General features: G+C 47.5%; 1 protein-coding gene across 7 annotated transcripts in view; it reads left to right on the top strand.

Annotated features, from left to right (window-relative positions):
• Positions 1-15,495, top strand: part of Cobl (cordon-bleu WH2 repeat protein) — a 222,777-nt gene that overhangs the window by 199,004 nt on the left and 8,278 nt on the right. For all 7 annotated transcript variants that reach the window (XM_075944377.1, XM_075944380.1, XM_075944374.1 and 4 more), the window contains 4 exons: positions 1,634-1,731; positions 2,911-4,790; positions 6,745-6,864; positions 7,779-8,042. In XM_075944377.1, coding sequence (XP_075800492.1) covers positions 1,634-1,731; positions 2,911-4,790; positions 6,745-6,864; positions 7,779-8,042 — 2,362 coding nt within the window. The remainder of the gene's footprint in view (positions 1-1,633; positions 1,732-2,910; positions 4,791-6,744; positions 6,865-7,778; positions 8,043-15,495) is intronic.

Below are 15,495 nucleotides of genomic sequence, written 5' to 3'. Positions count from 1 at the left end.
GTTCTTGTCTTTTTATACCTCCTGTGTAGATTAGATCCATGTATTTTAGGGTCCTCTTTGTTGTTTAGGTTCTCTGGGATTGTGAATTGTAGCCTGGTTTTTCTTTGCCTTATGTCTTAAAGCCACTTATGAGTGAGTACAGATGATATTTGGGTTACCTCACTCAATATGATATTTTCTAGATCCACCTATTTGCCTGAAAATTTCAATATGGCATTATTTTTTCCACTGTGTAGTACTCCATTGTGTAAATGTACCACATTTTCCTTATCCATTCTTTGGCCAAAGGGCATTTAGGTTGTTTCCAGGTTCTGGCTATGAACATAGTTGAGCACCTGTCTTTGTGGTATGACTGAACATCTTTTGGGTGTATACCCAAAAGTGGTATTACTGGGTCATGAGCTAGGTTGTTTCCTAATTTTCTTAGAAATCACTATACTGATATCCAAAGAAGCTGTACCAGTTTGCACTCCCACCAACAATGGAGAAGCGTTCCCTTTACCCCATATCCTCTCTAGCATAAGTTGTCATCAGTGTTTTTGATCTTGATCATTCTAAGGTGTAAGATGGAATCTCAGAGTTGTTTTGATTTGCCTTTCTCTTATGGCTAAGGATGTTGATCAAATGATCCTTAAGTGTCTTTCAGCCATTTTAGATTCCTCTGTTGACAGTTCTCTGTTTAGGTCTGTACCCCATTTTTTATTGGATTATTTGTTCTTTTGATGACCAATTTCTTGTTACAGTGGGCAAAATGTTTTCTGTCTATCTTGCCATGGTCTTTATGGTTACAAAAAAAAAAATCTAAAAGTAGTTCACCTCTGTGGGTGGCACAATCAGGTTTCCCAAGTCCTCATAATTCCCATCTTATGCACAGTGCAGGAATTAAGATGCAATAATATGAAGAAAAAGAGACACACCAGACAGTTTGAGAGTCCCTGATTGTAGAGGAATGGCTTGTTCCTCCCTTTCCAAATCTTATAGGTGGATTGCTGCAGAGGGGCACTGGGCTTGCAAAATTGAAGGCCTTCTGATACTTTTCATACAGCCCCATGTGCTCCTCTCTGAGAGTCTCTCTGGCAGCACAGGAAGTTCAAAAGTGTCCTGTGCCAGAGCTGAAGCCCACGTGACTGCAGCCCGAGGAACACTGGTAAAATGCACATGTTCAGAAACAGGCTGACCCTTTAAAGTCTAGCAGGGAGACACAGCCCTGGCATCATGACATACAGCTGGTCATCAGGTGCCTCACTTCTTAGAATTCCAGGTGTGGTGCAACTTAAATATGTACATGAAACCTACCAGCATGTTTACTTGGCTGGAATAGCAGAATGGAGACATGTGGACTACATTACAAATACATGGGGTTCAGGCACTGATAACATTTTGGGGGCTAATATTAACATAACACTCCAAATATATCATCTGTGACACACATAGCTTGCATGTCTTATACAATACACATGTATATAAACATCACTCATGCAAATATCTGTCTGTGTAGACAAAGACAGCGGTGGCCCGGTGAATGTGGGGACTACTTAATTTTGAATATGAACTGAAGTTTCTGGAATGGAGTACTACGCACTAATCATAGTAGGAAATTAAGCACTCTTCCTTTCTCTTTGGTCTTCCTCAGAAACGAGAAAGTCACCATGCCTCCAAATGATGATGAAGACCTATTCATTACCGGACACTTCCATCAAACCCTGGCAGAGCTTGATAAAAACCTGGAAGGTAACAGCCACAAGCCTCCTACTTCACTAGCCTCCCATATGACCTTCTAGGCAGTCATTTTTTTGAGTAGTTTGGTGTGACTGCACAAGGAAGAAGTCTCGGGATTGCAGCCTGGTTCGGATGTGTTTTGCCTGTATGTAAGGGCTGAACTCCTCTCTTGGGTGAGGGCTCTTCTTGATGTCTACTTTTTGCAGTATTAAGGAAGTGTCTCAGTAGTTTTCAAAATATGTGACTCGCAATACTGCTTTTGTGTGTTCTGTAGTAGTCTACACACATTGAAGACAGAAATATCCAGGGTGCCAAAATGACATAGAGAGACACAAGATGGCACAAAGAGAAGCAGCTGTCTTTATTAAAACGTCTAACTCTTCCGTACTTGGTAAAATACACAATCTTCTGTCCATGATAAGCAGCCTTAGCAAGGAGCACCCCGTGGCCCTGCTGCTCCTTTAATATGTTCCTTGGAAAATAACACTATAAGTTAAAGGCTGATGCGGTGGACTTCAGTAAGTAGTGGGAACTCCTTTAGACAAAGAAAGCTGCACTACTCTTTTTTTCCTACTCAAAAATAAACTAGAGAAACAAGACAGGGATGAAAATCAGGCATTCAAACCGACCCTGAGTTCGTTTAATTCGATTTTCTGTCTCTTCTCATCGGTATTCGGATGACACAGCTGGGAATCTGTAGCGGCTGTGTAGTCTCCCACACGTTGTGACCACATGACCCACTGCGTCCTTTAGTGCTGTGAGGAGTCAGTGTGGTACTGAAGACATCAAAGCTCACTTATTCTCTCTTGGAGAAAGAAAGCTAGGACAAGTCATTCTCCATATCTTGCTTCTAGTGGGCACGAGAAATAGGAAGGGTAAAATCTCAGGGCACTTGAGAACATTTTCCAGAGTATCAAATGTAGGAATTTGTTTTATAATTGGATGACTTGGCAAGACGTGGTGACTAAATGTCATGGCCTGCAAATGGCTCTCTGCTGTATGGTGAAAGTTGCGATTCTGGTCTCAAGCAGATAGAGATTATAATCAAGATAACATTTAGCATACATGCTTTTAAAAAAAACACAGTAATAATACCTGGGGAAATCAAAGTATTGGCTGTGCTCGCTTTAACTCACTGGAAATACTACAAGGGGCACCAATTGGTCACTTGACGTTTGTCTTTCTCTGTAGGAATGGAAGACAATTATGAAACAGATACAAGCTCCCTAACCAGCTCTACAAATGGTGTGTCTAACCACAGCCTGCAAGAAGCTGCAATCCCTGATAATGGCGTGGATGACATCCCCGTTACATTTATCGGGGAAGTTCCCGATGAGCCTGTTGACTCGGCACTGTTCTCCAGCAGAAGCAACAGTGCTGCTGCCTTTACCATAGGAGACATGGCCAACCACAGATCTCGCCTGTCCCCATTTCAGACGGAGCATAACCAGCCATATGTAAGGACAAGCACAAAAGAGCCTGACCCCTCCCCTCCTTCCCAAGAGATCAGAAAGAGAAATCAGTCTTCAGCCTTCGCCAGCACATCTGAAGACGAGAATCCAGTTGAAAAAGACCCCAGAGTTACTTCATATGTTTCAAAGCTTTGTATAGATGGTCTAAAAGTGAAGGATAAAGGCAAGGTGAATGGTTCTACTCAGAGCGAGAAGACACAGGCAGGCCACAGGGTAAATTCACTACCAGTCAATCAAAAAGACAGTGACCATGAAAGCTCCAAGTCAGCACTACCACCATGGTCTCATCATGGTCAGACCTCAGGGGGAAGCTATGGACTCAGGCATGGCTTGACTACATACAAAATTGTTCCTCCCAAATCAGAGATGAGGTATTATGACAGGGATGTGTCCCTCTCCACTGGTGCCATTAAGATCGACGAACTGGGGAATCTGGTGAGTCCTCACATGAATGGGAGCAGGACCATATCCCATTCATCCGCAGTTGTCGAAACAGACGCACAGCCTATTGGAAAAGTCAAAGAGTTCTGGAGGCTCAACTCAGTGGAAAAATGCCTCAATGGGCCGGCAGAGTGTAGAGCCAAAAGGCCCCCCTCCATCACTACCACTGCCACACCAGTGAGACCGCAGCAGGATAACGTACTGAAGGCAGCCTTCATGCTGCCCACTCCCCAGCAGCAGCCTGCCCCAGAGGAACATGGGGCACACCAGGAGGAAGAGAGCAGCCAGCCACGCCCAGCAGGCTCTTGTCACGTGAAAGTGCCAGCAGCTCACCCCACAGAAGTTACATTCCTCAAGCCTCAGAGAAGAACGTCCAGCCAGTACGTGGCCTCTGCTATTGCCAAGAAGATGGGGCCTCCAAAAGTCTATGCTGATGTGGTGAGACCACATAAGCAGACTGCTGAAAAGGGTCACGAAGAACCAAAGCCGGTTAGACCACCTCCCATGGGGAAAGACAGTGATGCTCCCAACCTGTGCTCAGAGGTGCGACAGCTTGAGCATGGTTCAGACCAGGGCTCTGTCTGCCTTTCCAGCAACGCTGGTGTGCAGATGCCCGCAGGGGACCATCCCAGGGTCAGCAGCTCATATGGAAAGTCATCGACTCAGGACTGTCCGGCTGCTGTCCACAGAAACTCCAATTTCCTCCCAGTCAGATCTTCCCAGAGGGATCGTGTTTCTGTGGGACCAAGCTGTGGTCTCAATGGAAAGCAAACTACAAGTAACCAAAAGACGAGCTTACCATCTAACCCCACACAGGCACCGGAAAGGACGCCCCCGCCCCCTCTGCTCTTGGCAGAGGCCCGTAACTCTGGGAGGATACTGATGAATGGTTCTGCACGGGCCTCAGGAAATTGTGAGCCTCCTCACGGTCCAAAAGAGTCTAGCCCTACCAGCTACATCATCTTGCAGACAGAGGAAAAGCCTAGTCCATTAACTACAGATGTTCAAGACACAGAGGATGCTCCATCATCCAGCATTTTTGGGCCAAAGAAAAAATTCAAGCCTGTGGTTCAAAGGCCAGTTCCAAAAGACACATCTCTGCATAGTGCCCTAATGGAAGCTATCCACTCATCAGGAGGGAGGGACAAGCTCCGCAAGGTAAACGTGGTGGGCATCAGGGGTTGGGTGCAGGGAGCTCCCTGAGCAGGGCTTTCATCCCTGTCACAGATCTTGAGAATGGGATGGGAGGGAAGACTGCAAAGCCAGAGCTGCAAGTTTGTGGGTTTCATTTTAACTGCATTCTGTCTTTTTCTTTTAAGGCATTTGAAGAAAGACACTAGAGAGGCTGATGAGCTTTAGCTTGTCAGAGCCCAGAAGTGTAACAGAAAAGTTGTCAATCAATAAACCTCCATCCACTGGGACAGAGTAGCAGTGAGGTCAGGGTGTGGGACTGTCTACTCTGGTCCAGAAACACTCTGTCTACTTTGTGTTATTATAACAAAATATCTGAAAACCTTAGAAAAAGAAAAGATTTATCTTGGCTCTAGGTTTGGAGGATTTAGTTCATGATCAGTTAGCTTATTGCTTTTGAGCTTATACCAAAGCAACATAGTATAGTGAGAACACATGGCAAGTCACATACTCACCTCATAACCAGGGAGGTGGAAGAGACAAGTGTCCCACCATCCCCTTCAAAGATCTCCTTCCGGTGACCTTGGACCTCCCACTAGGTACCACCTCCTAAAGTCTCCCCCAGCTCCTAATGGTGACAGGCTGAGGACTATGCCTCATGAGCTTCTGGAGAGCATCTTGACATTTTGAGATAGTAAGACTCAATCATGGCTACTGCTTCTGTACAGCCATGTATTGATACACACAGCTACACATTCTGAGAACTGCATGGCATTTGGTTTCATTGTTGTGTGAATGTCATGGAGTGTCACACAAGCCTACATGGCAACAGGCCAGCAGTCAGCAGGAACTTCTTGTTACATCAAATGACATCAAGAACAGATGACAAGGATGCTGCTGGCGTAGCAGGCCTCATCATTTTGGAGGAAGATAAAGGAATAAAAGCGTTTCCTAAAAGTAGTTGTTCATGCCAGCATAAGCATAGGACCGATCGTATAGTTAGTGCATTATACAGTAACAAAGTCACCTGTGTCATAACTCAGAGTGACAACTGCATGTAACTGTGTGTCGTCTACCAGTATGGAGCATAGGCTTGTCTACACCAGCATCACCCCAAATACCCCCAAAGTTCATTGCAGTAGGACAGTAGTAAGGTTCCAGTGTCACCGGGAGACAGGAATTGTTCATGTCTTTCCAGACTTGTGAGTCTCCTCCCATCAGTGTGGTTATTATTGACTGAAACATTATGTGAAGGCATGCCATTGTCATTCTACAGTAAAAAAGCAAGAATTTTGTGGACCTTCTCCACTATCGGCCTCATTTAATACATCAAAATATTATTACTAACCCAGTGCTAATAATGAAGAGTTGTTTCTTCTATTTTTCAGTGAAAACAAGGTAGGAAGAGTCTAAGTGGTCTGGCCCAATGTCACCCACTAACCTTCTCATCCAGGTTTACAAGATTTCCGTAGATTTACAACATGTCAGCTAGGGAAAGCTGGGAGAATAGCAGGAAGAGTTTCATAGTAAAAGACAACATTGGCTGCAACCCCAAACCTATAGCCTTTGATCCTCAGATAGCTGCCCCTCAACTTACTACAGGATTATGTCATGGTAGTCATAGAAAGTTGAAGATACCCTAAGTTGAAAAGCCTTAATGCACTGAGCTCAGCTGCCTTAGTCCCACCTCCCTGCATGTGCCCAGAACATTTATATCAACCTACGTTTGTGCAAACCCTGCTCTACAAATGTGTTGAATGACTCAGTATAGTTTTTTTAATACTATGCTGAAACTAGAAAAGAAAATCAGTGTGTGCATGTGCTTTGATACTGTGGCTGAGCAGAAAGCTCTTCTGGGACCTTCTAAACAGACCTTTAAGCAGACAGATTGAGTGGAGTTGATGCTGTAGGCCTCGGCTGATATGGAGTTAGCCTTTCCTTATTGTCTGAACGAAATATGTTGACTTCATTAATATTCTAGACTGCAGAACACACCTCAGAAGGAAGGCCAAAGAAACCGTCCTACATGGAGACAGAGAGCGAGCGATCTGCCCTTCTGGCAGCCATCCGGGGCCACAGTGGGACTCTCAGCCTGAGGAAGGTGAGGAAAAGGACCTCCCATACATAACTTATTTAGAATCCTGCCTACCCTTCTCCCCAGCAATCTAGGCCAGTACCGCCAAGTTTTCATTACTCTGACTAGATGGCAGCCACCATCAGAGCTGCAAACTCCACTCGCTTGGCACGTTGGCACCCAAATCCACAGAATGAGGCAGCTGTGTGAAGCCAGCCCTGAACATGTACTATAGGCAGAATATTAATTGAGCCAGATAGTGCACCTGTGGCTGTCACGCATGGGATTTAAGGAATTGATGTGACTTGCGCATTTCCCCTATGGTTTCAGTGGGTGTCACTCCCACCCCCAGTTAGTCAAGTTTGTGTGCCTGGCTTCTGTTTCTGCCCTCACGTTTGAAGGGAAGTTAGAGAGTACTCTTGCCGCACTTGGTGCCTCTGAGCATGCTTTGGGAGAGCGCAGGGATATGTGTGAGTCATCAGCAGACAGATGTCTGCTTCCTGTAGTTCATCATTAAGGAGCCGTTTGCAGGTCACTGTGACATGGGTGTGCTGTATTCTTGGAAAGGACCTCTACACAGATTGTAACTCTCTGAGTCGGGCAGGCTGCTGTAACAGAGCACTGTATGCTGGGTGGCTTAGGAACAACAGAGGTTTATTTCCTACAGCTCTGAAAGCTAGAAGTCAAAGATCATGGCAGCCACAGAACTGGTGATTCAGGGGGTTGTCTGAACAATTCTGGCTCAATGTACCTTCACACCAAGGCTTCACATGACAGAAGGTTCAAGGAACTCTCTGGGGTCTCTTTTATAGGGTACTGATTCTGTTCATGGGAGTTCCATATTCATGATCTTGTCACCCAGTGTCATCACCATGGGGTGTCACAGATGAGACGGGGTGCAGGAGCACTCAACTCTAGTAACCTCGTAACTGTCTCCTTAGGTGTCATCCCTTGCCTCTGAGGAGCTCCAGAGCTTCCGAGATGCTGCACTCTTGGCCCCAGGTCTAGACAAAGCTCAACAAGAAGACCATGGTCCTCCACCTCCACCTGTCCTGCCCCCACCACCCTCTGCAGCCTCCCAGCCTCCCTCAGCCTCCGTAACGGTTTCTAGGTTCAGCACCGGCACCCTCAGCAACACAGTGGATGCCAGGCAAGCCTTGATGGATGCCATTCGCTCAGGCACAGGAGCTGCAAGACTGAGAAAGGTGGGTGTTGGTATGGGTAGCTGAAATGGAAAATGATTGTGCAGCCCAGCTTCTGGAGGGCACCACGGAGGGAAGGGCAATAAAGGAACTGACTGAGGAGAAAGCCAGCTCTCCATACTAACTGCTGCCCGTGTGACAACTTTTAGGCTAAACCCACTTCTGTACCCCTCCTAACCCAAAATCAGTGCTAGAGGAAGGGACAGGCTGAGGATGTACTGTGTGCTTCCTAGAGTTTCTACTAGGAAAGCGGCACCGTAGGCTGCAATGGCATCACCTAGCCTCCCTTACCCACCTTTGTCTGCCTTTTTCTGCCAGCATAATGCATAGCCCTTAGGGACTTCAAAGTCTCGCAGAAGAGCACACACTTTTTTTCTGCCCTTGGGTCTCTTTTTGTGCGGTCTAATGCAGGCCGGCATAATTCCCACCTAGACACTGCAGAAAACTAGAGGCCCTGAAGCAGGAACAGTTCCACCTGGCTTCCAGGCTGTTTCAGGCCAGACCTGCGCTATGAAATCACTGACTTCTGTGGTTGCACAGGCCTCCTGGATATGGGAAGTTATGCTAATAACAAGAGAGCTAGGGAATTTTAGGTTTTCTAAAAGATCATTTCTGCATCCTGAAGTGTGCTGTCCCTGAAGAGGTCGGTAGAAAGTTAATCTTCACTTCATATGTGAAATGTACAAGGCTAGAGAACCGGAGTCCCTTGGCTTAGTCACACAGGGACTGCACTGAGCACAAAAGGTACTTGCTGCCCAGGCTGTATCCTCTAAGGAAAGCAGGTTACCCGTGAAGCGGAGGCTGGGCTACTTTCATATAAGGCTGCTATTGTCATGAATCAGACAGACAGATCTCCTTAGAGGAGAGGAACAGTCCCTAGGACATGTGGCTGTGAAAAATCTGTTCTTCCCTCGGCACAGCTCCATCGACACTCACAGGCCACCAGCTCTTTTGCTCTGCCAGAGTCTCACAGGTACCCCTGAGTTGCACTTTTCCAAGCTCCCTCAGAATCTACTAGGCTCAGTTCCCTGGCTAGCCCCCACCTCCCTGGGCTTGTCCCGTTTTGAGGACAGCCATGGATGTACAGGTGTGACCTTTCTTATCAAGGATTATTGTAATAGGGAGCGGCGGGCTGCATCCCCGGCACCCGGCCGCCCGTATGGCTAGCTTATACCCCAAAATAATTACACGGAAACTGTATTCTTTTAAACATTGCCTGGCCCATTAGTTCCGGCCTCTTATTGGCTAGCTCTTACATATTGATCTAACCCATTTCTAATAATCTGTGTAGCCCATGAGGTGGCTTACCAGGGAAGATCTTAACCTGCTTCTGTCTGGAGTGGGAGAATCATGGTGACTGCCTGACTCAGCTTCTTTCTCCCAGCATTCTGTTCTATCTACTCTGCCTACCTAATTTTCTGTCCTATCAGAGGCCAAGCAGTTTCTTTATTACTTAACCAATGAAACAACAGATAGAAAGATGAAAGGATGTAGTCCATCTTCACTGGAGGCATAGCCCACTTCAGTCTTCTTTCCAGCAGCACTGGAGACTGACACACATCAAGCAGGCTCCTCAGGAAGGGGAATAGGGGCTTCATTCAGGGCGCTTTGAGTTTCCCATGCCTATGGAATTGGTGTATTTCTGAACTTATATCGTGAATGGCTGAGATGGAATTCTGGGAGTCGGAGGAAGATAAAGGTGAGCACAGCTCCGAGGCCCCTTGGGCCCCTGACAGCTGTTTTGCAGAGCCCCGTTCCCAAGCTGGTAGTTCTGGGCCTCTTTGGGGAAGTCCTCAGTAATTGAGTGAGAACCGTCACCAGTCTTTGTTTCTGAGCTCCCAAAATCATGTTTTTCACCCGAAAGGCTATATGCAACACCTGAGTCCTGAATCCTACTTCTCAGAAGTTAGAACCCATGTGTCAGCTGAGTTAAACTGTCTACAAGGGATTTTGCTCTAAGGTTTGGGGTAATTATGTGTCTTGTTCACTGCTCTAATAATATGCTAAAAAAAAAACCACCAAGTATAACCTACCTGAGGCTTCCCTTCCTGCCTTATCAGTGAGCTAGTCAACCATGGTTTGAAACTATTAAGTAGAAATTTCCAGGAATAACAATTGATGAATTATAGCTAACTTTCCTTATAGCAAATGGGTACTAGAATTATAGCTCTCAATGTCTCCCGGTGCTAATGTGTGATACAAACGTCTCATACTCAGAGATGTGTGGGTCTAGTTGAAAGCACAGCACTTAGACTCTGGTACATGCTACAGTTGTAAGCCCCCGGGGGAAGCTATGGAGAGGGAACTGCTGACGTGAAGGCTGCGCGCGCACACACTTGTTCTCAGTGTTTCACCGGCTGATAGTTGAAGCTTTTCACAATAGCTGCTACTTTCTCCTGCGGTCATGCAAAGGACACTGGGTCAAGAGGAGCTGGAAGCCAAGGTTGTACAGATAATAAGTGTACAATTTTAAAACTCAGGTTTGCTTTCTCTGAGACCGATTTTCTCTGCTTTGCAGAGAGGTAAAAAAAAAGCAAGGCTGAAACAGTCGGAAAGAAGAAACTAAGTGGTTAAGGAGGTTAGGGGTAGACGTGAAGGACACGGAATGAGGAGGTCTGCACTGACAAGCACCTGGAGGTTTGGAGGTGAGGAGGGAGTTGGCCAGCGTGCACCCCAGGCATGCCTGCAGGAAAAGTCAGGACAGCTAAAATGTTCTCGCCGGGGCAGGAGCCACAGCTGCCAGTTCTCACATGATCTCAGCTTTCGGTCAGCTGCTTAAATGGAATTCACAAGACCAGGTTTTGATTATTCCTTGGGTTGACTTAGCTCTTGGGTTCCCCTTATTCGCTCTGGAAAGTGTGGGTCAGTAAATGTTTAAGGATTTATAAGGCCTCTTTGTTTACAAGGTGCTTTGGGGGCTCATAGCGAATTCAGAGTCTCCCAGCGGAGCAGACACTTTTTTCTACCCCCGTGTCTCTTTTTGTGCGGTCTAATACAAGCCTGCATATCTATTTCCCACGGAGACCCTGTAAAAAAAAAACAATGGCCTCCAAAGCAGGAACAGTTCCACCTGGCTTCCAAGCTCTGTTTGAGCTCGGGACTATCCTGTGAAATCACTGACTTCTGTGGTTGCCCAGGCCTCTTGGATATGGGAAGTTCTTCATCTGACTCCCATGATTCCATCTGAGCCATTCATGATAGAGGTTCAGAAGTGTACCAGTTCCATAAACATGGGAAACCCAAAGGACCACAACCTTGATGAATTCACTTGAAGCTGGGTCTTGGGTGATGTGGGGCAAGATGACAGTGAACAGGTTCTTGTCACTACTGTGCCCAGATGACCTCTGCCACCTGCTGCAGGATGTGACTTAGGAAGCCAGGATGGGATGACATACCCTTCTGAGCAGCCCCCAGCAGCCCCTTTGGTGGGGAGGGAGTGCAGGTGCTCGTAGGCTACAAAGCCATCTCCTGGGCAGGTGCTGGGTCGTTAGGGGCACTGGTTTGCCTTCCCCCTGCAGCTTTCTGTAGAGCACTAGGTCTGGGCATCAGGAAAAATGCTCACAGTTAGGGTAATGGGTTCGGAAAGCTGATAGGTGCTGATTTCTTGCTGTGTGGACCACAGGCTTTGATGGCTCTGGAGTGTGAAACACACGGGCTTTCTCTCTTACTGTTTTCTTCACTTTCTTCCCCTCTTTGATCCAACTGACCTTGAGGAAAATCCAGAAAGATTGTGACTTTTGCAGCCTGGACTGAGCTCTCTACAGTTAGGCATCTGTGTAGCTCTTCACGCCTGGGTGATCTGTGTAAGCTCCTGATCAAATGGGTCCTTGAATCTAGCTCTCCAGGACTTTGTAAAAGGCTGCAGTCCACACGGCAGGATGCTTTTTGCCACCGAGAAAGCCCTTTCTCAGCTCAGATCCTGGAGTGGAGACTTCCCCAACGTTTAGAACTTTAAGAACAAAGAAACTGACCATGTCAGGCAAAGTGAGATGGTTGTTCACCCTACTGTGATGCCGGGCTCCTTGGGAAGATGCTGCCCGTGATCCAAAAAGGTCAGCTTGATGGAGAAAGAATAAATATCTTAAAGATGACATCATTGTTTCTCAGCGTTCACAGTTGCCTGCATGGTGGGAGTGGCCCAGATCTCTGGCTATTGACAGCTACCAGTGCAGCTCCCAGCTGCCTGATTTGCTTCTCGTTCCATACGAGGACACATGCAGCGCCGCTGTAACCACTCAGGTTTCTTCCTAGGATGCCCCCTTTTCCCAAAGATAGGTTTCAGTGCACAACCTCATCCCCGCGGTAGCTTCCTCCTTCTCCTTTCAGTCCTTCACTCACAGTGAAGGTAAAACAGCCTTCTGCACCCATCTGCTTCAGCAGATCTGTGTGTGCTAAAGGAATTGTGTCAGGGGGCCTGGAGCGCACGCACACCGTTTCTTCTTGTCTGTGTGTAGATGTAAACATGCTCATGGCAGTGCTTCATCCCGTAAGCCTTCAGCGGCACCTTCCAGGATGCTGGCACAGGGACAGCTGAATGGAGCCTCGCTGTGCCTACAGAGAGCACTGTGTCAGAGACACAAAACGAGAGAAATAACTTTTCAGACTCACTGAAAAACGTGGTTAGAAGCCCCACCCCACCGCACAGAGAGGACATGGCCGGCTCCCGCTCTGTTCCCCTGGGAGGAAAGGCTGTGGCTTCCATTTGATAAATAGGCAAGTGGGGTGCTGATATCCTGCGAGTTTTCCTGGCAAAGCATTCCTAGGTCAGCACCTTTGCAATGCCCAGACATCTTATCAGCTCCTGGCCGCCTTGGCAAAGGCCCACGAGCCACGCTGAGCTCACACAGCACAGGTGCCCTCTTTCCCACTAGAGGAATCACAGATGCAGACACATGCATGTCATGCCTCTTGACCTCAACAGGAAGCCCCAAGAACTGATTAGACATATGACGTAATCAGGAGGTCCCAAGCTAGGGAGGAGAAAAACAAACCTCTTCCTTTGCATCTGAAGGGAACGCTATGTTCCAGGGACTAGGGAACAGAAGCCTGTGTCAGCACAGACCTGACTTCTAAGTCAGCTGCTTTGAACACTGGGCCCAGGTTGTTCATGTGTAAGCGTAGCTATGTGTAGTTAGATTGGAATGGCCTCAAGACAGGCAGTCAAGATGTTCCTGTGACAGCTCCCCCACACTACCTGTTGTCTCTAAAAGTGGAGCTGGAGTAAAGCGTGTCAGGCAACTACCCGGTGCACTCATCCTTCCTGTTTTCGTACACACTCTAAACTCTCCAGAAGGCTCCTTCAGTCCCCAGGCTGGCTCTGTTCTCCCACCTTGTCACTATGTCATTTTCCCTTCATAATGCAGGTCACAGTTCCGAGTTCCTGAGAACTAGTGTGAGTCCTGTTGGATACGGGCCTCTGCTTGCACAGCATGGCCTTACACAACCAGGATCACCCCTCATTGTATCCGCAGCCCCATCAGCAGCTGCTGGCATAGAGTGGGCACTTGGTCACGAGCTGAAAAGGGAACTGGAAGACTGTGCCTCATTCATGGTGTTCTGCAAATCTCAGCCCTCCTGTTGCATCCTGTTGTCCATACACCAAGAGGTCACTGCCCATGAGAATCAGTAGGAAATCTTGCCAGATATCCGATTCAAATTGGAAGTTCACACCTTCCTTTCCTTGGGGGAAATGAAATGACCTTAGGACATCTCCAGTCTTCCTTGCTGGCCTGTTTGCACCCTCAGCTGTCAGTCAGCTGCTGTCTCCCCTAGACTCCTCAGCGCCTAGAGTCTGTCCACCCAACCTGGAAGAAAAGCACTTAATTAGAGAATTTCCTGCTCTCTTGGTGATTTCTTTCTACAAAACACACACACACACACACACACACACACACACACACACACACACACACTTCATTCTCCAGCAACAGCATTCCCAGAATTCCCAGAAGCACTGTTCACTTCACCTTTTTCCATCTCCTTGGCAGGTAGTAGCAGGTAAGGAAGAAGAGTAAAAGTAGCTTCCCGTATTCTCTAGTGACCCCTGAAGAACTTTTCTTCTTGTCTAAACAAAATAATACGATACCCTTTTAGGAAGCATGAGTCTTGGAGGAGGTTCTAGCGTGTGGCATCCGAACTGATCTCTGTTGGCACCGCCTCTCTCCTCCGTGCACACACACTTGTCTCCCAGGCTACTGCTGCCTGCTGGCCACAGAAGCAGACTCTCAACAGTGGACCATCCCTGGCGCCCATCTAGATGGCAGTAACTCAGCGGTGTAGCTGAAGCCTGAGCTGTCATCATTCACTGTCAGTAGAAACTCAGGCTTCATTGACAGGTACCTGCCTCCCTAAACTTGCTTCGGTGACAGTCTAGCTAGATCTTTCCCATGCTCTCCTTTGCAGTTTTCTTTTTATATATGCAAAAAATAGAAAGTATGAGCATTACTCCCTCCTCCAAATTTTTTCCTAACATACTGAGAACTGTTCCAACCCATGCTGCATCATCATGGTGGACATGACCTCCAGACCCTCTACACTGTCTGTGAGAGCCAAGGATGGGCAGCTGCCCTGCCTCCTCTGTCTGCCTTCTCCTTCTGTCACACCAGCTTGCCCCATTCCCACTTATCCTCGTGTGTCCTGAGAGATTCTCCTAGGTAAGGTATCATCATACCCCAGGAAAAATGCTCAAGTATCCTAGCATTAGCACTCTGGGAGTGCTCGCTCAGCCTGTGGCTCCATGCCAAACCCTCATTACAGATCACTAACCCTGGCCCTGGGGGGTGATGTAGTCTGTGCCTGTCATGTTCTCCCGAAGCCCATATGCCAAAAGAGAAGCCTAATGGGAGTTCTAGTCATTGTTGGCCAGCTCCTTCTGCTCTCTGCTTCTCTCCTGTGAAAGGAACGCATGTACCCTGCCGCACATGCCCTACCTATCCTATGCTGCCTCTCGGATGTGCTTCCATAGACCTAAAACCTTGGGCTGACCCAGTTATGGGCTGAGACCTCCAAAACCAAGAGCCACAGCAGCCCATTGCAATGTGTGGGGAAGCATGCCAACATAGAAGTGCCCCGGAACCACAGAGTGAGCAGGTATGCTGGCCATCCCATTGTGCTGGGCACCCTGTGGAATGATCTTGGCCACCTGACAACGCTATAACAGAGACCTCGCTCTCATCATACCAGTGGAAGACACAGGGGTGACAAGGGTGTGAGCTTCTCTCAGAGCTTCCCCCAGCCAAGGTACAAGTCCACAGTCCACAGTGTGTGCTCCTGACACTCACACACATTGTTGTTTTACATTGTGGGATTTTTCTAAAATGAAAACTATCTCAAAACTGGCTGGAGGATTTTCTTGACAGCCTGCGTAGGCGTCACAGCCATTCCTTACTCTGACTTCTATAAAATGCAGTTGAGCAAGCTCCATTTCTTTGTTTTTGCATGAGAGATAGTTTTTATC

This window comes from Microtus pennsylvanicus, chromosome 12 (genome assembly GCF_037038515.1).
Source record: "Microtus pennsylvanicus isolate mMicPen1 chromosome 12, mMicPen1.hap1, whole genome shotgun sequence".
NCBI classification, from domain to species: Eukaryota; Metazoa; Chordata; class Mammalia; order Rodentia; family Cricetidae; genus Microtus; species Microtus pennsylvanicus.
This window is presented reverse-complemented; position numbering and strand designations above follow the sequence as displayed.